The 23947-nt window shown below is 48.6% G+C and overlaps 10 protein-coding genes across 10 annotated transcripts; 3 read left to right on the plus strand and 7 right to left on the minus strand.

Annotated features, from left to right (window-relative positions):
* Positions 1–300: 300 nt before the first annotated feature.
* On the minus strand, positions 301–2346 carry LY89DRAFT_768336 (glutamate-rich WD repeat-containing protein-like protein 1; the record flags this gene model as incomplete). Its single annotated transcript, XM_018221781.1, has 2 exons — positions 301–2072; positions 2145–2346. 2 exons carry the CDS (start codon positions 2344–2346, stop codon positions 799–801), a joined length of 1476 nt encoding a protein of 491 aa, XP_018076396.1. The 3' UTR covers positions 301–798.
* Positions 2347–2538: 192 nt separating this feature from the next.
* On the plus strand, positions 2539–3193 carry LY89DRAFT_608739 (37S ribosomal protein-like protein Mrp17). Its single transcript, XM_018210507.1, has 3 exons — positions 2539–2581; positions 2629–2660; positions 2717–3193. The coding sequence occupies exons 1-3, from the start codon at positions 2558–2560 to the stop codon at positions 3015–3017; spliced, it is 357 nt and encodes a 118-aa protein (XP_018076397.1). The 5' UTR covers positions 2539–2557; the 3' UTR covers positions 3018–3193.
* A 96-nt stretch (positions 3194–3289) lies between these two features.
* Positions 3290–4025, minus strand: LY89DRAFT_576769 (DUF298-domain-containing protein; the record flags this gene model as incomplete). Its single annotated transcript, XM_018208854.1, has 3 exons — positions 3290–3719; positions 3769–3940; positions 3989–4025. Coding segments are annotated over 3 exons (639 nt in total), but the record flags the coding sequence as incomplete, so codon positions are not given.
* Positions 4026–5124: 1099 nt separating this feature from the next.
* Positions 5125–7748, minus strand: LY89DRAFT_681378 (sorting nexin-like protein mvp1). The gene is made up of 5 exons (XM_018214279.1): positions 7229–7748; positions 6440–7174; positions 6248–6387; positions 5596–6183; positions 5125–5547 (listed from the first exon to the last, which is right to left on the minus strand). Exons 1-5 carry the CDS (start codon positions 7692–7694, stop codon positions 5338–5340), a joined length of 2139 nt encoding a protein of 712 aa, XP_018076399.1. The 5' UTR covers positions 7695–7748; the 3' UTR covers positions 5125–5337.
* A 1006-nt stretch (positions 7749–8754) lies between these two features.
* On the minus strand, positions 8755–9935 carry LY89DRAFT_681380 (ribosomal protein L15). Its single transcript, XM_018214280.1, has 2 exons — positions 9584–9935; positions 8755–9535 (listed from the first exon to the last, which is right to left on the minus strand). Exons 1-2 carry the CDS (start codon positions 9886–9888, stop codon positions 8950–8952), a joined length of 891 nt encoding a protein of 296 aa, XP_018076400.1. The 5' UTR covers positions 9889–9935; the 3' UTR covers positions 8755–8949.
* Positions 9936–10085: 150 nt separating this feature from the next.
* LY89DRAFT_681381 (glycosyltransferase family 90 protein) lies at positions 10086–12846 on the plus strand. Its single transcript, XM_018214281.1, has 6 exons — positions 10086–10388; positions 10447–10703; positions 10855–11198; positions 11330–11670; positions 11751–12458; positions 12509–12846. Exons 1-6 carry the CDS (start codon positions 10203–10205, stop codon positions 12659–12661), a joined length of 1989 nt encoding a protein of 662 aa, XP_018076401.1. The 5' UTR covers positions 10086–10202; the 3' UTR covers positions 12662–12846.
* On the minus strand, positions 12818–13977 carry LY89DRAFT_638201 (S-adenosyl-L-methionine-dependent methyltransferase). Its single transcript, XM_018211561.1, has 2 exons — positions 13343–13977; positions 12818–13294 (listed from the first exon to the last, which is right to left on the minus strand). The coding sequence occupies exons 1-2, from the start codon at positions 13794–13796 to the stop codon at positions 12921–12923; spliced, it is 828 nt and encodes a 275-aa protein (XP_018076402.1). The 5' UTR covers positions 13797–13977; the 3' UTR covers positions 12818–12920.
* A 197-nt stretch (positions 13978–14174) lies between these two features.
* Positions 14175–15347, plus strand: LY89DRAFT_681383 (uncharacterized protein). Its single transcript, XM_018214282.1, has one exon. It carries the CDS (start codon positions 14530–14532, stop codon positions 15100–15102), a length of 573 nt encoding a protein of 190 aa, XP_018076403.1. The 5' UTR covers positions 14175–14529; the 3' UTR covers positions 15103–15347.
* Positions 15348–16039: 692 nt separating this feature from the next.
* LY89DRAFT_608756 (ATP-NAD kinase-like protein) lies at positions 16040–18268 on the minus strand. Its single transcript, XM_018210508.1, has 4 exons — positions 17921–18268; positions 17822–17866; positions 16592–17765; positions 16040–16542 (listed from the first exon to the last, which is right to left on the minus strand). Exons 1-4 carry the CDS (start codon positions 18002–18004, stop codon positions 16097–16099), a joined length of 1749 nt encoding a protein of 582 aa, XP_018076404.1. The 5' UTR covers positions 18005–18268; the 3' UTR covers positions 16040–16096.
* A 322-nt stretch (positions 18269–18590) lies between these two features.
* Positions 18591–19162, minus strand: LY89DRAFT_665195 (uncharacterized protein; the record flags this gene model as incomplete). Its single annotated transcript, XM_018212826.1, has 3 exons — positions 18591–18823; positions 18856–18934; positions 18965–19162. The coding sequence occupies 3 exons, from the start codon at positions 19160–19162 to the stop codon at positions 18591–18593; spliced, it is 510 nt and encodes a 169-aa protein (XP_018076405.1).
* Between the last annotated feature and the right edge of the window lie 4785 nt (positions 19163–23947).

Below are 23947 nucleotides of genomic sequence, written 5' to 3' on the forward strand. Positions count from 1 at the left end.
AAAGGCCCTTCGCGACAGCAGCACGATTTTCCAAAAGCGCTCACGCCAGCTCAGGGGATTTGCAGGTGATCTGCGTTTCTTCATGCGCATTAATCATTTTGGATCCTGGTTGGACCGGGGAAAAACTCTGCTCCAGCGATGGATCTGGACGGGACCCTGGCTTTTCTGGGGATTTCTTTGCTCTTTCGGTTCTCAGATCGGAGATGAGGCAACAAAAAGCTTTGGAACACTGGTGGAAGGATGGAAAAGCTTCTAGCAATCCCAGCGATCCCAGATCCAGTTTCACCGCTCTTCATCTCCTGCTGCTGATGTGAGGCATTTTGGCCGGTGGCCGGTCCCAGCAGTCAGGTTGAAGGATCGAGATGGGCGTTTTGGAAAACTCCGGCGACTTCCGAACTGGCCTGTCTGTGGAGAAATCGATGACTTGGAGCAATGACTTGTCTCTTTTCCCACATGTCCTCTTTCCACGAATGGTCTGACGCATGAGACATTTCACCTGCCCAATGATACATTTCGACGACCATCTACTTGGCCGGACCTGAGACGGAGTCCAATGATGTGAAAGACATCTTGAAAATGTGCTTTTTGGCCCCCATGACAAGAAAGGAGAGCTTCCACCACCAGCAATTGGCCAGCGACACACTTCCTTCAGCTCATGTATTATTCTCGAAGCTTGTGGCACTCGATCATACCTAGAATATGTGCTTTATAAGACACTTTCCTTGTCCCTGATTACTGATACATTCAGACTGCTACTTTATGGACGAGAAAATGCTGGGGGTATACTTTTTCATTATTTCAGACGCTGATGGTCTTAAAGACGTTAAAAGCCTCGCCGGTACCAACTAAACAACCAGGTATCTGAGGATGGAAATGCAGTTCCTTCACCTTCTCCATGTAATGGACGAACAGAAGTTGAGGAGGAACCTCTGTCACACCACCAGTATCCTTACTCTCCTCGTCATCAAGTTCCACTGCCAAGTCCCATAAAGTCAGGGTATCGTCACCAGCAGCAACTGCCACGATACTGTCGTCTGTCGGATGCCATTCCACGCTAGTAATCTGCTCCTTATGGAAGTTGAAACTGGCAACTGGCGTTGGTTTTGCTGGTGTAGATGAGGCGGTGTTAGGTTTCCACTGACGCAGATCCCAGACCGCCCAAACACCATCGTCAGCCCCTGAGGCAAGCAAGTGCGTGGTTTGGTGAGACCAAGACATCACGTTCACATCCGTATTGCTGACTTGGACGCTGAGAGCCGCGGTTCTGCTTTTGCTCCGCACATCCCAGACCTTGATAGTACCATCGCTAGACGCTGAGGCAAAGACATTCCGTTCCGAGGGACTCCATTGAAGTTCTTCGACACTGCCTTCGTGGCCAGTAAACGGACGCGAGTCCGTAACCCATCCTTCTCCAGCTGTTCTTGTGGTGACGAATATCTTCCCATCATTATCTCCGGTTAGGAGTTTGCCAGTCGACACGAGAGGTGACCAGTCGACAGCATAGCCTTCTGATTTATGCATTCGAAGCGTAGATAATGGTTTGTTTTGTTGAGGGGTGATTATTGTGCCGGGAGTATCGAAAGATGCGAGATGAGGAGTGACATCGTGGATCAGAACCTGGCCTGCTTCTGTCATTGAAGCTGTGAGAGTTGTAGGAGGTCGAGAAGAGTCTGATGCAGGAATTTGGTGGGCACGTATCCGGTTCGTAGCTGATGTGAATGGTATCGATGCAGACTCGAGAATTGGATCTGCGTCTTCATCCTCATCATCTGAAGAATCCTCCTCGTCATGCTCTCGGTCCATTCTACTGAGCCCACTAAACTTCATGACCATCAACTGGTTCTCCTTCTCTCGTCTGCTCTCTGCTTGGGTTCCAGCAACAGCATACATCGTGGCGGGGTAGGTTTTCCGGTTGTCACCCAAGCTATCCTTGACAATATCAAAAGACAGACAAGGCCATGGGGTGCTCAGTGCATGGAGCATCTCGTATGTGGATAGATCTGGTGAGAGTGTTTGACCCGGTTCCAGTTTGTTCCTACCAACTATGAATGTCTGCTGGTCTACATCCATGGCTTCTACAATAGAATTAGCAAAAGTTCCACAGCTATGCGCCCAGACTTGAATATGCTTCCATATACACTCACCAGCTTTCTCTTCCGCCTCTCTCTCTGCATCGGGTCTGCCATCTACTCCAGCCTCCAATATCTCATCCTCGCTCTCATATTCGTCCTCGAATTCATCCTCAAACTCCCCCACCTCGTCCTCCAATCCAGACTTTTCTGGCCTCTCCCCGCTCTTCAATGACACGCCACCATTTTCTTGATCGTCTGCTCTTCGTTTCGACATGATGACAAAGTATTCGTAAAATTATGCGCGAGGTTGAAAGACCAGAAATATTTTGTGTTCCCCTCGATTTTTTTCCCTTATCGAATCCTAATCGTACAATTTTTTGGGGCGGCCGCATTTTAGCGTGGAAACCTTGAATTCGATTCAATCAACAGGAGCTGGACGGCAGGCAATCTTCTTGCATCTCTAGCACCACGAATGTAAGGGCACAATGCTGTATGAACTCATTGCTGTTGTAAGTATCTCGAATCACAGTTCCAGGGAAGTGCTGACAAGATCCAGGTCCGCCCAGGAAACCTCTTAGAGGTTAAGGAGTACATTTCCCCCAATATTCTTACTTCTCACGGTCATCGATACTAACACGATGCAGAATTGCTCGTACGGCCGGAGCGCTCATCCTAAGAAACGGTGGCACGATAAGAGGGATCAAGAACTGGGGGGTATGGAGTCTGCCAAAGAAAACCCGGAAGCATCAAGCACAATACACGGACGGCCATTACTGGATTATGCGATATGACGCTTCTGTATCATGCTCGAAAGAGGTCAGGATGACTCTAGGCTTGGACCCTCGAATGATCAAGTTCAGCACAGTGAAGCTGGGGGATGGTACACTGTCGAGTTTGAGTAAATTAGGAGGCGACATAATATGGAGAGAAGGCCGGGCTCATTGAGATGAATGCTAGATGGGAGGTCATATGTATACTAGGGCATTGCATGGCGCCATGGGGCTTGATATGTGAGGAGTGTGTAGACATGGTCTGAACTCACTACTTGTAGAATATGGCGCAAATCTGTATTGTTCCGTTGTCATAAGATCATGATATTCTCGTGCCGAATGCAAATCTAGACCTAGGGTTGTACCTAAACGCCGTCCGTGTGCAGCCCGCTGAGGAAAAAGAGACATGAGCAAAGAAGATTGCCTGGAAAATGTTGTCTAACATCTCTAGTCAGTCTCCATTGATTCCGGTACATCGCCTCTCTTCTCCTTTGCATAGACAACAAAGTCATCAATCACGCCTGGCCAAGCGCCATCTTCACTCCAGAAGCTCAGACTCTCGTCCTCCATGGTCTTCTCAAAGAATACGAAGGTTTGATTCCACATATCCTTGTTGACAGACTTAGTCCATTTAGCCTTCAAGAATTCCATCCAAAGATCTGCCCAGTTTGTGGAAGCGGTGACCCAGGGCTTTCCAGGTAGGCTGAATAATAGCTCCCAGTATACCAGAGCGTTCTCAAGCGAGAGGGCTTTCTGTCCTTTGTCCTTAGCGCAGATGAAGGTGTGTCTGTAAACTTTCTTGAACAGAGAAATATCGGACTTAAGGTTCTTGATCTGTCCAGCCACATATGACTTTTGCTTGCTTATAGTATCCGCTCTGTCGGATGAATTAGTAAAATATGACAAACATGAAGAAAAGTAATTACCCAACAGCACTCCAACCATCGACGAACCCTTGCTTTGAAATCTCCCCCAATGATGGTGCCTGGATGATTTCCAGCGCGACAAGCGCTTCCGCATTCTCAAGGTTGACACCCAAATCGGTTAGATAGCTCATGGCACCCTCAACACCCACTGTATCCCTCTCATCGGTCGATGCTGGGAAGTGTCAGTCATGTCAGGTCAAGTCTTAGTATTCTAACTGACCTCGATACTTCTCGAACATCTTGGCTAAAGCGTCCTTATTGTTTGGAACAACAGCATTTGCGTCTCCAGAAGAGTAGAAACTATATTTGACTTCATTAGCTTCTAATCTATCATGAAATGTACATTGTAGAAGGAGGACGCATTTGATCCAGCTGTAGATTCCTGAAGCAGGGACTTCAGTGCTGAGGTATCCTAGGACAGTAGATAAGTGATCAGGTAATAATATCAGTGACCCTCGAGGGACCGATGTCGAAGAGCGTATGGACCGGACCGTCCCTAGCTGGCCACAGTTGAAGCAGAGTCTCCACCGGCCGCACTACGGTAGCAGTTCATGCTCAGATACCAGTCCATTGGGAGTTTTGTGTCCTTATTTGATAATACTGCGTCGAGTCTAAGGACCATACATCTAATGGAGGTGTTCGACTTCGCGAACCAGCGCAGTGTATCCTTCCTTCCCGGGCTGCCACACCACCAATGCACCATCTAGTTTGTCCGCACAATGTTCCGTCCCGCCCTGGCCGAAAAAGCGACAAGAAATCGACTGCGTTATATTCGAAGTGGGTTTCCTTTCCATGAATCGCATACCAAGGGACGATGTGTAGGTTTCCGATATCCTCGGTCGATTGATTCGTGAAAGTGGTGGCAGGTCTCGGCGTCCCGATCGTGTGCGCAGAAATGAATAAAGGCTTACCTATTGAGAGCCGCGTCTAACTTCCAGTTGGATTTCTTCAAGTGCTGTAAGTCATGTACTGTCAGCTACGTTGCGCTTTTCACGACGATTATTCAGGCAGTCAACTCACCCCCATAGCAAGTTTTTCTTGAGCACCAGTGACTGAGGAAAATTGGCTTATCATCGCCTTCTGGGCGCTTTTGCTCGTAGCCATGATGGAAGTCGGATCTGGTGCAGTAGGTGTTCAAGTGTGGAGTGGCGGAGGGAAGGAAGCAGTCGATTTAATCGTCGGGAGTTGGGAAGTTGAAATCAACAACAGCCTCCTCCTTATCATAAGCGAGAAGTTAGATAAGGCGGGGTCGTAGGAAAGGGGCTAGGGGGCTTCGCGTCCGCGTCTTTTTTTGAATCGAGGACAAGAAGACAAAAATGTTCACCATCCGATGTTCCGAGTCTTTGTGCTCGAGGTGTCAATACTTTCAAGTGCAAATTTATGCTGGAGTCGAGTTATCAACGACCGCAAAGAATTATCTCCGTCAATGAATCATATCTATACAACGCTAATCGAACGAACAACTACTGCTTCCTAAATCGAAGGCTACCAGGTGTCCACCTATGCAAAAGCAAGCATAGAGCAGATGCAACAACTCCCCAACGCCGGCCGAACGTCCCCCATACAAACTTATTCGCCCACCGGCATGCTCTCGAGCTCATCATGCAATTGCTTCCAGTTGTCGGCCTGAAGCTCAGAATACTTTACACGCTCTTGCGCCCAATCTTGATGCGTTCTGCTGACGTGGTATTGCGTTGATTGGAAATAAACCAGCTCATCTCGAATACATTCTTTCACGAATACTCCTCGAGCGTGTTGTGCGACGATGGATTCCTTGTCCTTGTTGACTGTCAGCTTGTTCGCACTCACGGGTTTGTTAAATCTTACCTTGATTATGGCATCGGTGACTTTTTCAATCTCTCCTGGCTTGACTTCTGGCTTTGCTCTAATAGCAATGAGCTTGTTCTCATTATTTTGTATCCTTCGCTCCAGCGCAGGAATGTTGTCCCGGTCATATCGATCTCTCCTATCGAACATTTCCCTTACGCTGACTAATGAGTCACGTTGCCTTTTCATATCTTCAAGCACACCTAGGTCCCAAGCTCGAGCCTCGTCCTCTAGGAGGCTCTGGCTGTTCGAAAGGTGTTTGGCGGTGGCATGAAGCCCTTCGTTAAGAAGTGGGCAGTCATTTGTGTCAGTGGCGTAAGTATCTTCCGATACATCAGCAAGAGATTGAAAGGAGAGCGAGAGCCGTAGTGAATCTGCCGCAAGACCTTCGTTGCGCTTGGTAAGCCGGTCCAGCAGGTTGCAAAGGTTGATGTAAACTTCTGCAGATCTACGAACCCCAGTTCGAGTCCTGTCAAAGAGATCATCCAAAGTCGGCGGCAAAGAATCTTCAAGTCCTGGGGGGAGAGATTTGCCAGTGAACTCTTCCTGTACTGATATTGTCGCCTGCTTGCGCCATACGGCAAGCTCCTGGTACTGATTAGCTTGGACTTAGCCCAAGCACTTCTTGCTCGAACGTAGGGGTTCAACATACCGTAGGAACTGTCAAAAACATGATAACCAATTGTTCTTGGCTGAGCACGGGATGTCGGACCAAAGCGTTCGCAAATCGCGCAAGCCCTCTTCGTCTCTTCTCAATGAAGGTACTATCGGCCGCAAGGTGATTACCGTTCACTGCCATGATCAGAATCGATACTGATAATAATCGAAGTAAAAGTGGACATACCTCCAACTCTCTTTGGTGGTAGAAGTGGTAAAACTCTGAAGGGGAATCGTTTGTGAAGGCAATCGAGGAGCCAGACAAAATCGCTATAACGTCTCACTACTTTGCTCCCTCGACGGGCACTTGCAACCTGGTAGTTATGATGCTGGAACATAAACATGCCCTCTTTCTCGGGCAATAGAGTTATGACCACAGTTTCTTCAGGTCCGCTCGTGACTCGACCACCGCCAAATGACCGAATGGGGTCCGGTGCAGGTCGTTCTCCCCCACCTCCTGAGCCATCATACCCACCATCCCCAATGGTTGTTTCCCCAGAGTCCCTGAAGGGCGCGCTCGAGCTTCCGTCGTACGAGCCCCAAACACCACTTGTGGGAGCAGACTGGTCTTCGGATGGTTGGCCAGATCTACCATTGGAACCGTCTGTAGAGGCTGTTGTGAAGTTGCTCGTGGTTCTTGTCGGCTCCCTACTTCCATTACTTGGCCTTGGTATGCCATTTGTTTGCGGGAGCGGTTCGTGGTTGTGGCCTTTATGTAACGCTGGGCTGGCCCATGGGTCAGCTTCCGGAAAGTCGAGTGAATTTCTCTTCATTGTACGAGGTCGTTGAGGTGATACCGTATTAGCCGCGGGAGGAGGTGGTGGTGGTGAAGCTGGTCTTTGAGCTGGCTTGGCTGCTAATTCACTCACTCCAGCAAATGCTGCACGTGAAGCTAAGCTCGGCAGATTTGGTTCTGGCAGATCTGAGATAATGTGAGCGGAGTTCTTGCTGTTTGACTTCGAATGAATGGACTAACTCTTGCGTCTCTCGTCAACACCATCTAGAGTGATGTCTTCGTTCTCTTGCGCTAATCCAATCAATGCGAGTAGTACGTTGAACTCATTTCTGCTCAGTTCTCCAGATCCGACAATACTTAGAATACGGCTTTGATTGTCTGCAGATAGTTTGCCGTCACTGAGCACTCTTGTGACCCCGGCAGCACTGATCTTTCCTCCTGCGCCATCACCGTTCTTGAGGATGGTGTCAAAAGTATCAATGTAGCTATCCGGAACGTCAGAGGCAGGAAGTAAATTCTTGATTAATTCTCCTCGGCCAGCTTTCTTTGGCGTTGGCAGACCCCACGGAGAAGGGCCATTATCGTCGTCTGCGAACAAGCCAGACTTCGAGGGTGTTGACGTTGGCTCATCATCAAATAAAGATAATCGAGACTTGGACGCTGGAGCTGGAGATGGCAAAGACTCGTCGTCTCCGAACAACGACATTGCGAAGGATATGTACAAATACAGTTACGAATGCGGCCACACGAAGATGTTATCGTAGGTTGTTGATGGAGCTCACGAAGCTCAGACCTTGGCGACGCTAGAACGAACATCCCTGCTTAATGTCTCATCCGTTGCCTTCGACTGCCAAGATCCTAAAAACAATGCCGATTTTGCATGACATCAGTTTTAGACTCTGAATTCATGTCTATGGTATCTAGATTTATACTTGAGCGTCTTATTTACCAATATTCGTACTTGAAACCTTTAACAACTGCTCAAGGCGCAATGGACAGCCAAACACCAAATCCACCATCAAGTTCTACTCCCACCTCCATTTCGTATCAGATTTTGCACAAATACCTGTTCCATCAGAGTATAATGAGTCCTTATTCTATCTCCTTTTAATGCTGCTAAGTGAGTAACTGAGTTTCCTTGTCACAAGGGTTAAGGCATAATCTGCATTCGTATACACGAAATCAGCATAAGCTCAAACCAGTATGTTGACATTCGTAGCCAATTCGTTTTCGGCAAGGGATTGCGCTGGATTGTTCGTTCATTCGTGTCGTAGAGAAGGTATTCATTAGGATGTTCTCGTGTATGTGTGCTGTGTGCTTTACGCGTCGTAGTAGTAGTCATGGACTGACCACAGATCATATACTATTGCACGCCACATCTGTTGTATATTTGAAAATTAGAAGTACTGTGGGTGTCTCAGACATTTACGTAGTCCACTAAAATATACTAGGCAGCAGAAAAGTCCTTTGAAGAAGTAGGTCTCTGCCAACGTTGGTGGTTACTTGATCTCTTGATTCATAACAGCCTCCTTGAGAGAATGTCTCGTCTATCACCACGACCGTGATAAAGAACCAGCAATGTGCAAAAGTTTTGAATGGTGAAATGTAATCTGGAAATACGAGCAAGCGATCCGACCGTACAGCAAAGACGAAAGTTGTGTGCTGGAGAAGAAAAACCAACTCTTTATCAGAGTGGGCACTTGCAAGAAACAAAACATGTTCAAAATGTCTAATCATAAGAATGATACTCAAATGAGAATCTACTTCTCCGTTGTCCAGTTCTCACTCGGCCAAGCGACACTCAAAGTTGCATTGCAGGAGCTTTTGCTGATTGATTGGTCATCTCAAGATATCACCAGGGGTCATTTTGTTGTTACACCAGGGCTTCCAGCTGCGCCTTATTCAACTGCACTACGCGAAACAGAATCCCTCCAATAGTATACACGGACAAATTCTTCTGCCTACCACAACTTGTTCTCCCCAGCAGCTGCAGCAACTCCTGGTTTCTTCGCTTTCCGGCGTGCTCCCGTCCCTGGAGTCTTGAAGAACAAACTAGGACCATGGCCTTCCTCAACCAAATGGCTCAAATATCCTCGATGTGCCGAATCGCGATAATATTCCAAGTCTTTTCTGCTAGTTGGATCAGGTAATCTGTACGAAAATCGTGACGCAGACGCCGCCATATTCAAGATGGGAGATTCGCCAGTCGGAGCAGGTGCCAGACTCAATGGAGTGAAGCTGTTCTCAGATTCCCCCTTTAGCAGCCTCTTTATCGAGTCCTTGGTATAGTATCGTGTGGTGACTGTTCCACCAAGGGCCTCGATGGCTTCAATAGCTGCAGTGGATGCGCGGGAAACCAGAATGTTGATTGGAGTCTTCAATTCCTCCTTCCCCCGTGCTAATAGCTTCACTCCGTCTTTGATGCCATGAAGACAGCGTGATTTGGCCAACTCGTTCAAAGTTATGGGTTTGGTCGGATCAAGTCGACCTTGGTCTATCCACGACTGTATTCGATCCAGATTGATTGGGGACATTTCGACAGAAAAGCTAGGTATTTTTTAGTTTTCAGCAAGTCAGAGTCCGCGATTGACGTACGGATTCTCAAATCCTCTTGTTCCATGTACAATCTCCTGGGGTGTTTGACCACCCTGGAATCTTGCAGGTACTTTTCCATGTGCCTTTTGACCCTTCTGACCTCTTCCTGATGTTTTTCCTTTCCCTGATGACGGACCTCGACCACGTCGTATGCGTTTGTTGTAAGCTCCTACATTGTCCGAGAGGGTTGCCAGAATCGAGGCATTGCGCGATTGCGTGAATGGAACCAAGAAAGCTGCGATTGGACTTCGGGCAGTCGGTGCTATCCGGCAAGCTGCCGTGAGAGATGATAATCGGGGAGGCATTTCGTTGTTGTCGGAAACCTCAAGGAGGTCTTGAATTTTGAGTTGCGGCAGCTCTAGATTATCGGACACCGTGCTGCTTTAGCGAATTTAGCCACGCGTCTAAAGTAGCGAGACATCGCCTGACTAGGGTCTGGTCCAGCCAAAAAGAAAGGACTTTAGCACATTTCACTCTGAAGTATGATTTAGCGCACACGACTCACTATCCCTCATGAATAATTGCATTCTGTTCTCCTGCTCAGTACCATGCTTTGTATATATTTAATATCAAGCTTTATACTTGGCGCAACATCCATAACTTGATTGGCGCATTAAGTATGGCTGATTTCGAGGTGGGGAGACGACGTTTCTTCCTATTTCTAGCCGCCATTGGCTCTGTTATTCTTCTTGTGAACCTCTTCATGCTCTCGGGCACTGATCTGCGATCCAAGATCAAGAATATTCCTATCAATATACCTGGAACGAGCAAAGGAAACGGTCACGAAACAGCTCCAAACCCTGATGTAAGTGTTCACCCCTCTCCTATCCTCTTCAAGAATGGCTCACTTACACTTGTGGCAGCTTCCCAAGCTACCATCTTGGCACGAAGACAATGGAAATTTCGAGGAACATGCTGCGGTGAACGACAAGCATCCGATCGTTGACCTTATGCAAGCTGCCGACCAAGCATGGACTAAGTACGAGGAGGATCGGACCTCGACATTTAAGGAGACGGTTGCGAAATACAGAAGGACTTACGGCAGACATCCTCCTCCGGGATTCAGAGATTGGTATAAATTTGCGCGAGAACGGAATGTACACAATGTGGACGATTTCAGGCAAGTTACCCTTGCTGCACGCTTCAACCATCTGTGCTGTCCCCAGGACCATGAGACTGCTCCAGAAGCACCATGCCTTGCTATGACACCCCCAAGATACACCTTCACCTTAGCTGAGTGTGTATGAATGTATATACTGACTATACAATAGTCAAATCATGGACGACTTAAGACCATTTTGGGGTGTAGAACCTGCGGTTATCCGCTCTCTCGCTGCGCACTTGCACGAAACCGAAGGCAATGGCGTTTCCGGTCTTCACATTCGAGATGGCCAAGTCTGGAAGCTGACAAATGCGAATTGGCGAGTTGATACTATGAAAGAGATGGTTGGGTCGTTCGTGAAATATTTACCAGATATGGATATTGCAATGAATCGACTTGATCAGCCCCGCGTGGTTGTTCCGTTCGAAGACATGCAAAATCTCTTAGCCAGAGAAGTTTCAACGCGGCAGTTGTACCCTGACGCTCTAGCGGAATGGACGAAGGATCTGCCTGGTAAGCATTCTTTTTAAAAGCAATTTCGCATGTTCGCAGTCCTTGCTCTAGTCATAAACGTTCTGCTTCTGGGACATTCTCCCTCCTCAAATGTAACAACCGGTTACTAAGCCAAATATTCTGGAGTATAGGTCTATTTAAAGAAAACGATACAGCACCCGTCATCACGGACCCAGAGTTCGTTCTGGCACCAGGCAAGCAATATATGCTGATTGCTAAGGAAGCATGTCCACCCGAGTCTCACGCAAGGAAGGAAGACTCATCAACACGATCAGCTGAGGTTTTATACAAAGAGGACCGCGGTGGTTTTGTTACCAATTTCAATCTTTCCTCCGATCTTTGCACTGTCGGACCTGAGGTTGAGTCTAAGCACGGTTTCCTATTTGCTCCTAGCACGGTAGTAGCGAGTAAAAGGCTTTTGCCTATATTTGGTGAATGCAAAGTCAACGTTAACAATGACATTCTCTTTCCTGTAAGTAGAGGAGCCAGCCTTGAAGACTCAGAGGAATTTTGCGCGCTGATTATGATAAATCGCTAACTTCTTTCCCTAAGGCGAATATGTACTACAAGAACGATGAACGATACGCCTATGACCCAACTTACGATTATGACTGGGATGACAAGGAAGACAGGATGATTTGGAGAGGCGTTACTTCCGGTGGCACAAATACAGCTGACAACTGGATGAACATGCACCGTCAACGCCTGGTACTCCTGACGAATGCTACGGTTATGGCAGATCAGGAAGTACGAATCATGAGTGAAGACTCCAACATGCAAGGCGACTATCAGAATTACGGGCACTTTAATCCGAGCGAGTTTGCAGCTAAGCACACTGACATTGGCTTTACGGAGGCCTTCGCCTGTGTGCCGGACTGTGGTTTCTATGATGATGTCTGGACATATAAGAATATGACAACCTTGAGTCAACAGTTCGAATCTAAGTATGTCATCGATGTTGACGGTCACTCGTTTTCTGGAAGATGGCATGCATTTCTCCAGAGTAAGAGTCTTGGCATCAAGAGCACGATTTTCAGGGAGTGGCACGATTCAAGATTGTTTGCTTGGAGACATTTTGTTCCACTCGATAACAGATATGATGAGATTTATAGCATTTTAACATATTTCATTGGTCTTGGAAATCCTTCGGCTGTGTCCAATGGACAGCCATACATACCGAGACATGATTTCGAAGCTCGGAAACTAGGACGTCAAGGGAGAGAATGGGCTACGAAGGTTCTCAGGAGAGCGGACATAGAAGTAAGTTGACTCAGGCACGTATCAATTTCAGTACACTGACCATTTCAAAGATATATATGTTCCGTCTTCTGATAGAGTATGCACGAATCATCGACGATAATCGTGATCGATTAGGATATTCTGGAGACGGGAGTGAACTCGACAAATATGATACCCAACATCCCTTGAGCCCGTCTATGGCTAGCAAAGGCGGTGGGGTGTAATCTTTTGGATATCCTTCTAATAGCATTGACGAGCTTGGCGTTTTGGAGTCAACACAATTTACATAGGTATACCACGTATATAGCAATTATTTACTGCACATAGCATCTTAACTGTTTTTACAAAACATGTTCTGCAAATGCTGACTTTGTTCGGGTGTTTTATGAAGAATTATATTTCTACCGCAGGTTATGAGGTGGCTTTAGGCATGTTCTTCCTCGAGCAGCATGACATGAGTCTGTTCAGAGATATTGGTGCATCTTATATCTTCACTGCAATACCCACCCAAGCAATCATCTCAACCTTTACTCCATCATTGGTTTCATTGTAGCCAGGGGCAGCACTGATCTCCTTCCTCATCACTTCCAGCAGTCGCTTTACCTCTTCTTCATTATAGCCCTTGAAGAACATATCCTTGAAGTACATCAGATTCTCAACAAGTTCATCAAGACTACTAGCCTGCATGCCTCCTTTCACGAGCTTCACCTCAACGTCGGCATCAAATCCACCCTCGTCAAGCATCTTCATCAACCACCAGCCTTTGTTCCACTCAGCTGGGATTTTCCATGCGGAAGGCTCCTCATTTGGGCGAATGGTCCTGCCTGTCGCTTCGAAGGCCTTTTCGAAGTTGCGACCTGTTCCCCTTCAGCTATGTTCACAAAGACCAAGAACAAGGAACTCACGATACCAAGTCGTCACTACCGCAACACCGCCAGGCTTCAACACCCTCCACATCTCCTTAGCAGCTCTACCTGGTCCAGTTAGATCATCCGCATCCGGTGCAAAGCCCATGTTCGTGATAACATGCGTAAAGGTCTCGTCCCGGAACTCGTTCAAGTTTCTGACATCTTGGGCCTTGGTATCGGTGTTCTCCCAACCGTATCTACGTGCTTTGTCTTTATAAATTTCAAGCATACCAGGAGCCAAGTCGGCACCCATAATGCGAGCAGCAGGACATTGGGCCTTTATGACTTCGGAGACGATGCCGGTGCCACAGGCATTGTCGAGGACGTAGGAGGAGTCGGTGATGGGGATTGGAAGCATGGCGATAGCTTGCTTTGCGATGCTGAGGGTACCGCCGCTAGTCATGCGGTCATAGCTATTGCTGTGGGTGTTGAGAAAGGTTTGAGAAGCCATTCTGGATTGCTATCTGAGCGACTGCTTCACGGGTGTTAAAGTTCTTGAACTGAGAAAAGATTTGGAGATCATTAATGTTCGGATGAAGCTGTCTAATGTCTATTTATATCGCCGCGAAGGTAGATATGTCACCATTTGATGCATTAATGTCTTTGGCAATTATTGTTGTGATGGTTTTGCGTGCTCGGATACATTTGAGTACGAGCAAAATTGTGGCCTGTGATACGCTCAGGAAGTCTCCGCATAATGTATTGAGAGCTTATAATTGGCAGAACATGCGAGGAGTAAGTCCAAAGCGCTCCCGAGTGGATTCATCACACTCGTTTGCTCGCATATTATTGATAGCTATTCACTGCATGATGCTTTCTAATCTTTCTACTAACACAGAGAGAATTCGTAGTGAAGGAAAGGAAAGTGTCAACAAAGTAATATGGAAAACACAATGACGGATATTTCATGCCCGAGGTACTCGCAGAACTGGCAAATCTGTTAGACAAAAAGCTTGCCTCCGCTGACAAAGACCGTCCAGACGAGAAATATGCAAAAGGGGAAGGGACAATTCACGTGCTTTGGGGTTTCGTTGACCCAACATCCCGGAAACTCAAAGCGCGTTTTCTAAGTTTGATTTCAACGACAATCTTTCCAAGAAAATCACTTGTTAACCAGTACTTCCACTTGTACTATCAATACACTATCAAATTAAGCAGATACCGACAACGGCAGACCCGGCACCATGCCCGGAACAACGAACAACATGGGAGTGTTCCAAGCCTCCGCCCACACCAGCGAAGCCAATCGACTCCAAGCTGTAGGCAACCACAAAGGGGCAGAACAAAAGCACCTCGAAGCCTTGGGCATGAAGATCTCTGCCGCTGGTGAAGATTCAGTCCCTGTGGCCTTGACGAAGAATGCTTTGGGGGAACTTTACCTCACGATGGGAGAGCTAGATAAGGCGCAAACGATGCTGGAGGCAGCCGATGTGATTCGTTCTTCTAATCCTTCTTCTGATTCGGCCAGCAAGTTCGATGAAGTTTGTACGAAGGATAATCTTGGTCGGCTTTGGGAAATGAGGGGTGATTTTGCAAAGGCAGCGGAGTTGCGTACTAAGGATTCTGAGAAGATGATGTGCTCTAACTTTAATGTGAGTTCTTCCTTTTCCGTCGATGAGTCTCCTCTGCACTGTCTCGAAGCAGAGCGAGCTCAGCAAGTGCGCAAGATGTCATTGTGTCTGGTATTGTGGCAAGGACTGCCAGAGAGGGGACTGGAAGAGACACAAGGCATTTTGCAAGGCTGTATGAATGCTTAGCTCGGGATCTGAGGTGTAATCGGTCCATTGCCAACTTGCGGATTTAAATGGAGAATTGGACAAGGACCGAAAAGCATTTAGCATTAGTTTCTCAAAAGTTTTCGGCGTTGATTAGAGGAAATGGAAGGCATGCGGTCTTGGATGCTGAACGGCGGTATTTCTGATTTTGGAGTCTAGCTGGGGCTTTGGAAACTTATTTTGAGAGTTCATATATTCTTGCGTTCTTGAGCTTCACGCCTTCAAAGGATAGCAAATTGAGGATTTTGATCTCGAAACAGAGTTTCTCCCTTGAGCATTGAATTCCAATTGTGCAGCAAACTTCCTTCTCCACTTTCAGCTAAAGTATCAAGAAATCGGCAATAGGTAACTTGGTATGATTCCCCTTCCATTTTCCATCTGACCTTCTACTAAAAACCAAAACGATAGACGACAACAAGAACAAACTCAAACTTTAACAACAACGAAATATATGACAATAGATCATATCTTGGCAACAGCTATCTGTTCTTGCAAACCTCCAAGCTTGTCCGTTTGAAAGATATGCTCGGACAGGGTAGATCAACACGTCTTGGCTCAGTCCCCGCGAAAGCTCCCGCACCCGGGTCTGTGAATGCTGATGGGAATACCTTGATTATTTTTTACTTCCCCACAGGTGGAGAGAGGGTCTTTTATAGCCTCTACATATGCTGTCAAAAGTCCCAAGAAGTGAATCAGAGAAAGATGTCGATGAATAGCCAGGAGAGTGAATTGGAGGTTTAGGATCTTGAGAATAAGGCTACTATTCACTCTAATTACCTGTACAATAGCTGACAGAAAGGTGAACACTCGTTCATAGCATAGAGAACTCAAATTCACCGTAGAACCCACAACGGAAAGAACTCCGTCATCAAGACTGATCACGACAATTTTGAAATACAATTCAGAGACTGCCATAGTACCGCAGCGCACGATGAACGTACAGGTCCGGGATTCCATTATAAGAATCTACCAATATCTACTTCGACCACTCCTTATAACTCTTCTGCCGCTGCCTCGTATTCCACCCCAACTTCCCACTAATACTATTAACCCAATCCTCACTCCGCCTCCCCTGCGGCATCACATTCGCAAACGGATACCGACTCGCACTAATCGTCACGTAATCCCCCGGCCGCAACTCCACCCTCTCCCTCCCATCGAAGCTCGCCCAGCTGCTCGTCCGCGCATCGTACGGCACGCCCACCCGCAGCACGATCGTGTCGGGCAGGATGATGGGCCGGAAGGACAGCGTGTGCGCGCAGATGGCTGTTACCAGGATCACGGGGTTCTCGGGATGGCAGAGGGAACCGCCGGCTGCGAGGTTGTAGGCTGTTGAGCCTGTGGGAGTGGCGACGCAGACGCCGTCTGCTTGGACGGAGGTGAAGTGCTCGTCGTCGCCGAAGATCTCGGTGGAGGACATTGCTGTTTGGTTGTTAGACGCTATCGTGGTATAAGCTAGGAGGAGACTTACTTGGATTCGGACCACGGTCAACGACGATGTCGTTTAGGATCTCGTATGTGCCGTCCGGTCGATGTGTCCTCTCATCCTCCTTCTCCTCCCCAACTAGTTCCTCAACTAGATCTCTGTTCTCATTGCTGTCTTCGTCTTCTTGCTCGGGGGCTACTGATGTATCCCCATTTTGTATCCTGGATCTTTTCCTTTTTTGACTCCGCATTACCGTGCCTTCGAATCTAAGTCTCAAACTAATCGTAACGCCGTCTTTGAAAGCCTTCGTTAATATCTCCTGATATTCATCATAATCGAATTTCGTCAAGAATCCCAAACTGCCCAAAGCAAAACTCAGCACTGGAGGAACGATCCGCTGGAACAGCCAACTGGCATAGAGAACCGTTCCATCACCTCCCAGCGTAACCACAAAGTCAAAAGTATGAGGCCTCGTCCGGCACATGTCGTTCCGCCAGTATCGTAACCTCTTCTCCAGCTTCGGTTCCTCCCCGTTCGCTTTCTCGTTCTTCGAGTAGTCATCCTCGAGTTCTTCCAACAAGCCCTTGGCGTTAAACTTTCTATTCTCCTTCAAGTTGTCTTCCACCCAAACCGTGTACCTGACCTCCCTCTCAGGACTCAGCAACCACTTTGCAACTTCCCTCGTATTGCCAATCAAGCCCTCATCGTGAGCCTTAGTCAGAAGAAACACCGTCTTGACCTTAAGCTTCAACCGAATACTCCCCAACCTCTTACTCAACTCCCTCACTCCCCACGCCATATCCGACAGCTGCTTCTTAGTCAAGAGCCTGCTATGCACCGCATGCGGATCCTCTCCCACCGCAACATCATACTTCTGATTATCATTAACATCGTGTTCCGCATGCTTAGCCTCCATCCTCTCCTTCCACGACTTTTCGTCTTCCTGCCCACACGGATCTCCAGCATCCTCGCCGCCCTTGGGCTCCACAGCTGTATCTCGATCTGTATGTGACTCCATGCCGCTGGCTATCCGACTCTGCGACAGCGTCTCGGCGATGGATTCGAGCGCGCCATTGTGCGAGCCGTCGTGCTGTCGCTGGCTTTCGAGGAGTGCGTGGACGTAGCATTCCGTGTTTTTCCTCCGGAGGAATGCGTTGGCGGGGTCGGTTGTTACGAGGGAAGATTTTCTACGATGGGCATTTTGAGGATCGAAGACGACCTATGCTGTTCCTCAGTAAATTGAAAAGGCATATATATTGTCACTAATGAGCTCACCTCTAGAGCATGCTGGTACTCGGTGTCGCTGGCGCTGGAAAGACACTGTTGACATTCGTTAGTTCGAGTGCGAGTGAGCTTGTATCACCATCTACGGACCTCCTCGTGCGGACTGAAAGGGCCTGAACCGTCGAATTGCTGCCGGTCAGGAAGAGAGATACTGGGAGGAGCTGGGAGAGGCATTGTGGTGGTTTGGAAATTTCAATCCGCGGATTGATTACGATTCACGGGTCGCGAAAGCTGCAAGGACTGACGTTGGCGACGCCAGATGGCATTGGCACCGTTCGCATCGCAAGGAAAACACATAATCTTCCTACCTAAAAACCACCAAAGAATATTTACAAACTTACCTCTCTCGTTCGATGAGCATACTGTACGTAGATCAAAGATTACTTGAGATGTTTGTCAGACATATGCTTCTGTTCAGCATATTTTATCTGCATCGAGCTGATTCATCAAGATTTGGTGTGATGGACTTGGACACCCGCCACTTTCCTCAGCTCGGTGTACCCCGCCCCGCTACGTATCTTATCGAGAAGCGATAAGGAAATAGGGGTACATATATTGAGGCACATCCCGCATTGGCACTCAGGGGCGGAGGAGAAGGTGTGATGCGACACTCACATGCAGAAACGAGACGAGAGGGAGCAACGGGAGGCGAACTGGACTGTACTGTCCTGTCCTATAGTCCTGTACGTGAGACCAAGAGATCTCTCGTGGGGTTCTGCATTTGAGACCCCTCTCACTCACCCACGCCTCAAGCCATCCATCATTCATTCTGACCGGAAAAGCGGGAGTTGTTTGATGCACCACTGCGATCTCTTCTTCTCATATGACATAAGACCTTCACCCATATTGCACCGAGCAGCAGGAAGAAGAATGGAGCAGCAAGTCCAGAACATGGGTCAGATACGCATGTGCGAAGGCATTCGTATCCCGCCAAGGTCAACAACTCCACTTCTCCCTGCCCTCCACCATATGCATCGTCACATCTGTATTTGCCTGCACTGTTGAGCAGCCGTGTTGATACACACCGAGCCCAAGGTGAAGAAAGCCCAAGCCGAGCCCCAACTTGGAACGTCGCAGGGGATGTGCGTCCGGTAGGGAATACCTCTTCACGATGCATCGGAAGCAATAACTTACAAAGTAAAAATAATTGACCGCCTCGAGCGCCGGAGCCCTGTGATCCACGAGTGTATGAGAGCGAAAAAAGCCCAAGACTTTGCCTCCAAGACAGCCATCGTATCGGAGGCCAGTGCCAGAGTCGGTGCTATTCTCCCATTCACCCGCATGGTCCTTCACGGAGTTTCTCCAGCATGATTGATGACCGTCGAGAGCCATGGCGACGTCCTACCGTCACCAACGCAGACAGGCTATCATTGCAAGCAAGCATTAGACAGATCACAGTGCACCACAACTCGCCGAGGACAATACATCACCCGCCAAGCGAACTGACACCATCTGATCTGCCCCCGAAGCAAGCAAGTGTTCATAAGCCATGCATACGAAGGATGTTGTTGAATTTGACGCTCCACTACCACGACCCGGCACATACTTCCTTCCATTTTGCTTTGACGAGTCGTCATTCGATGGCTTTTCTTCGCTGACTCGCCTCAGATGCTAACCTCTTGGAACTTGCGCACTCTCGTGGCTGAGTTCTAGACGCAAAAGTAGGGTGGGCTTGGATGCAGAAGCGTAATATGAGCCAGCTGTGGATGCGAGTCTGCGAGGCAAGGAAGACGAGGCATGTCAGGAGCGAGGAGAGCGGGCCAGCTCCCGCTGTTCATCAATGTACGAAAGCAGTGTCGTACACTTTGCTGTTAGCAAGGTTCGATCTCTCCGTCTCCGAGATGATGAGACCACTGCTGGTTCAGCAATTTGCTTGCTGGCTACGATAGTTTTGGGCCGAGGACGAAAGTTTCCATCTCGAATTCGAGCAAGGGATGTCACGATCTCCGCCAATTCCGTCACCAATCCGAGTGGAGTGAGTTCGTATTCAAGTGCTGGTGCCAAAAGCCTTAGAAGTAGCAACTACTGCGATAGGACCAGTCTGGCTCTCTATCCTCACCAAAGACAAGAAGAAGCATTGAAACCTCACAGCTTTCAATAGAGTCGAGGAGTTTCAAACCTAAAATAACCATCTTACTTCAAGAATACCAGTCCCGGATAATGCACATCCAGGTACAGCCTTCCGCAGCGAGATTGATTGTTTCATCCTGATTCTTTGACCTTTGTGAGACTAGGCATATGTCGCCGGAAACATCGTGGGATGCTATTTCTTGGATCATCAATACTAGGAGAACCCAGCTCAAAGAAAGTTTCTCGGATGAGGTTTTAGATCTTCCAAGTCTCCGGGTCCTGTCCCTCGGAAAACATAACTTACTGATCCGCACTCAAGGCGAACTTGTCTTTTGATTGTACTGTAATCTCTCCTCAGTCCACTGAATGAAGCTGACCAGGGCGCTCGATTCAGCTGCGGCTTGCCGTAAATGAGGATGTGGTTGAAAAGCACGGCATGTATTCCTCCATGATTCCATCGTCTGTATGGGTATAACCACCGAGGTATGGGCGGACATTGGCGGAGCAAAGTGTTGCGGGTATCTCGTTTGATGGCTGAAGAATATCCAAGCACATGGAAGTCACTCAAGATATGATTCACATATTGCATAGTTAAGTCGATGTAAGGATCACACTTTGAAGGAATGATGACTTGTCATCTATTCAAACAAGAGGCTTTCGTCTCACCGACACCTTGACTGGCGTGAGCGGTAATGCTGTGATTGGTGTAGGTCTTGCTTTGGCATCTTATTGGATGTCGATATAGCGAGTGCCTAGAGAAGGTGGACCTGCAAACCTCTGCAAAGTGCATACGAAGTATGACTTCCTTGTTGTAATCGAACAGAGTTCGCGTCCTGCCAACCAGGTGTTTCACAAGCGCTCCACCGAATACACCTGCACGCCCCCTTCGCTCACACCACCCGAGTTAAGAAATTGATACTGTATAGTGGAGAGCGAGCGGTTACAGTTGATTTGTGAGATCGGCGGCGATGGCGAGTGATGGAAGTACTTTCCTGGGCTGTCATGCAGGAAGGAATTGCCCGGAATAGGATTCCAACGGTGCTGAAGATGGCTGATAACCGGCTGCAGCGAGGATAGGGATGCCTGGAGGTTTCAAGATTTCGAGCATCCACCCACACTAATTACGGTAGCATGTCGCGGGATGGTGCATTTGCGAGGCGCCACCTTATCTCAAGAAGGCTACGCTTGCCTTAAGTGGTCGCAAAGGGGAAGAGGCCATGGCGTACCGCCCAATGCACATCATCTTCCAGGTTCCCAAGTTCCAATTATTGGAAAAGCACCCCATATATTACTTATTTTGACCGCTCGTTGATCCATCTTGTTTCCACGAGATGATCATGATACTGCTAACCGGTCTGGCTGAATGGTCGAAGGGTCTGAGGAATTCGAGCATGGTATAGTCAGACAAATGATGCTTTACTTTGCTTTGCCTTGTAGAACGAAACACTGCGCGGTCAGCTGCATTGCATGACTGTAATCTGAATCTGGGGACCTTTCAAGATATCCTCGGTCTTCCTCCTGCTCAGGCTGAACGGGTGTCCAACACTTTCTTGACTTGATTCCAGAAAATGGTTGTCGTCCGTGCTTCCGCCTGGCCCGTTGGTTGGGGTACGGCTTATATGAGGCTAGGGTAGGGTCTGTCTCTGAATAAAGATGGCGCCCTGTGTGCCTCCACAGATGCAACGTGGGTCAGATATCTCACCTGTCCACAGCCTTGCCGAGGAGGGGAGGAGTCGGAGATCAAGGGTTCGAGATTTCGATCGAAGCCGAAGAAGACACGAGGCTCGAGACATCAAGCCCCTTAAGGCGATGATCGTTTTTCATATGGAAACCCTTCCTTGTGCTTGGTCGTGCATGGCAGCATCGGATCGGTGCATTTGAACTGGTGTCAGACCCAGTTCGGACATTATGCGGAGATTCGATTGGTGGTCTTTCGACTGGACCCAGCTGTGAACCCCTCCTTCCATCACTCTCGTCAGGGCTGGTTAGAGCGGAATTAGTCTGCTAATCTGTGCTGTGAGCCCTGCACGACCAGGGCCTTTGGGGGGTTTGCTTCCGTCCAGAGAAACCAGCGCACATCTGTCTCCGCTTGAGATCGGCCCCTCGATACCAGCAGCGCCACTAGAACACTGGCTGGGCAGGGGCTAAAAGAAGGATATCATGGATGCATGCTTTAACTGTTCCAACTTCCTACTTCAGCGAGTAGGAGTTTTGTGCAGTCGTTTGTTGACCGACCAGGCGGATGGCCGTCAGAAAGGACGCGCCAACCACCTTCTCCTCTCTTCACTAGTAGGGTGGGAAATTCCTCGCCCAGCAGCGTCCAGCACAGCCAGGAGATTGACGTCAGCAGACTAGTGCAGCAAGCATATTGGGAGCGTCATTGATCTCTGATGAATCCATGAGATCAATCTGCCTAGGCTCAGCTCAGACAAGACTGCATCCACTTGAAGAAATTCTTCAGTCCCTGTCGCCTCCGTTAGTTCGCCACTGGTGTGGCACTCAATCAGATCTTCAATTCTCGGTCTTTGGGAACATTTGATTGGGTCGTGATACCCTTGAGCATGTTCAAACTTCAAAGCGAGGTAAAGTGTCCGGGGGGCTGGCCTGTAGGGCCCTAAGCGGCCCCAGCTCAGATTTGTTCCAAGGGAGTGGTGATGCTAGTTTCCTGGGATTAATGTGGGGAAGGTTCGACGAGGTCAAGAAGAAGAACAAGAAGCGCGGGCGAGAAATCTTCACATCATCAGACGGATCATATCCAGGATCTCAACATTGTGGTCGTAAGGAGCGAAAGAGGGCTGCAGCCTCCAATCGCAAACTCAGGATACCCGGTCGCGAGGGGGTAAGTCGGCCCCTGATACAGGCGTAGAGATCTTCCAGCTTCTTATTCTGTGTGTGTATCCTAAGTCATTACACATCGTTGATGATGGAAGAAACAGTTTCAGCGCCGCAATTCTCCGCTGATTGATTGATGTGCTTTTTGCCTGGCCCTCGTATGCGACGTATGACTCGACGTTTGTGGTAAAGTAACGGAAGCGCAGCAACATGCCTAGGCCTCGTGTCTCCTCCTTGACGGATAGTGATGCGTGTTGCGTGAGCGAAGTGGGAGTGACGGACATGAAATGGAATTAATGAATGGATATCGATGCGATGCATCAGGGAAGGAAAAGCTTTTGTGCTTGGTTTGCATGGATCATCTGCAACCTTGTGGCCCGCGCCTTCGGCTTCGCTCCAGAAAAGCCAAAAGGACCAAACAAAGCCGCCTCAAGGCAATGGGCATGCTTTGACAGGGATCGCTGGAACGTTTCTTCATCTGCCATCCACCCGCCGCTGCTGGCCACGAGTGTGATGGATCTGCTGCCGTGGGCCGGCGTTCCCCTAAAATGGTCGCTGAGCCAGAGCCTTAGCCTTAGCCCGAGCCTGAGTCTGAGCCTGCACTCTCGTACAGTCAGTCAGTCCGTTAGTCAGTCGTACCGGGCGCGCGCTGATGCAGCAAGCAACCAGGTCAGCGACGCTGCTGTACCTTACGGGTTCATGCTGAATATGAATCGAGACGGGGTTGCCGCTCAGAGCAGCAGCACGAAATCGCAATCCAAGGATGCACCCGCCGAAGGGTCGATTCCGCCTGGATGCAATGGACCAGGAGGAGGACCAGAATCTCTGACCTGATCCCCCTCACACACCGCACTGAACCGCATTCTTGCGCTTGTTGCTCGCGCCCACCAAGACAAATATCGGAAACAAAGCAGCAGGATGTGTTGCTATTCTCGGTGGCCATTCCCCATTTCCCACAAGTGTGTGAAATGGACCGGATGATGGGTGCGGCGATCGACACGACGACTAAGACTCCTGAATTCCACAGTGTTGGTCAAGAAACTTCGTACATTCGTAAGTCGACGCCTCCGCCCAGCGTCATCTCATCTCAGGACGAGAAAAGCGCCGTGTTCCAGTAGTTTGCGCGGTAGTTGGACAGTTAGGCCCCCTAAATTCCTGGACGGGACCCTAATCTTGATCATCGCGAGATTCTGGAGCGTGTTCAGCATGGCATGG

Source organism: Mollisia scopiformis (assembly GCF_001500285.1).
Source record: "Mollisia scopiformis unplaced genomic scaffold LY89scaffold_4, whole genome shotgun sequence".
NCBI classification, from domain to species: Eukaryota; Fungi; Ascomycota; class Leotiomycetes; order Helotiales; family Mollisiaceae; genus Mollisia; species Mollisia scopiformis.

Coding starts and splice junctions, on each gene's coding strand:
- LY89DRAFT_608739 (XM_018210507.1), top strand. CDS start 2,558: ATGCTGTATGAACTCATTGCTGTT. Junction 2,582..2,628: donor TGTATGAACTCATTGCTGTT/GTAAGTATCTCG, acceptor GACAAGATCCAG/GTCCGCCCAGGAAACCTCTT. Junction 2,661..2,716: donor AACCTCTTAGAGGTTAAGGA/GTACATTTCCCC, acceptor AACACGATGCAG/AATTGCTCGTACGGCCGGAG.
- LY89DRAFT_681378 (XM_018214279.1), bottom strand. CDS start 7,694: ATGTCGTTGTTCGGAGACGACGAGTCTTTGCCATCTCCAGCTCCAGCG. Junction 7,175..7,228: donor TGTTGACGAGAGACGCAAGA/GTTAGTCCATTC, acceptor ACATTATCTCAG/ATCTGCCAGAACCAAATCTG. Junction 6,388..6,439: donor ACCACCAAAGAGAGTTGGAG/GTATGTCCACTT, acceptor TGATCATGGCAG/TGAACGGTAATCACCTTGCG.
- LY89DRAFT_681380 (XM_018214280.1), bottom strand. CDS start 9,888: ATGCCTCCCCGATTATCATCTCTCACGGCAGCTTGCCGGATAGCACCG. Junction 9,536..9,583: donor ACAAGAGGATTTGAGAATCC/GTACGTCAATCG, acceptor AAAAATACCTAG/CTTTTCTGTCGAAATGTCCC.
- LY89DRAFT_681381 (XM_018214281.1), top strand. CDS start 10,203: ATGGCTGATTTCGAGGTGGGGAGACGACGTTTCTTCCTATTTCTAGCC. Junction 10,389..10,446: donor AAACAGCTCCAAACCCTGAT/GTAAGTGTTCAC, acceptor CACTTGTGGCAG/CTTCCCAAGCTACCATCTTG. Junction 11,671..11,750: donor ACAATGACATTCTCTTTCCT/GTAAGTAGAGGA, acceptor TCTTTCCCTAAG/GCGAATATGTACTACAAGAA.
- LY89DRAFT_638201 (XM_018211561.1), bottom strand. CDS start 13,796: ATGGCTTCTCAAACCTTTCTCAACACCCACAGCAATAGCTATGACCGC. Junction 13,295..13,342: donor GGTAGTGACGACTTGGTATC/GTGAGTTCCTTG, acceptor GAAGGGGAACAG/GTCGCAACTTCGAAAAGGCC.
- LY89DRAFT_681383 (XM_018214282.1), top strand. CDS start 14,530: ATGCCCGGAACAACGAACAACATGGGAGTGTTCCAAGCCTCCGCCCAC.
- LY89DRAFT_608756 (XM_018210508.1), bottom strand. CDS start 18,004: ATGCCTCTCCCAGCTCCTCCCAGTATCTCTCTTCCTGACCGGCAGCAA. Junction 17,766..17,821: donor AGTACCAGCATGCTCTAGAG/GTGAGCTCATTA, acceptor GGAACAGCATAG/GTCGTCTTCGATCCTCAAAA. Junction 16,543..16,591: donor TGACCGTGGTCCGAATCCAA/GTAAGTCTCCTC, acceptor ACAACCAAACAG/CAATGTCCTCCACCGAGATC.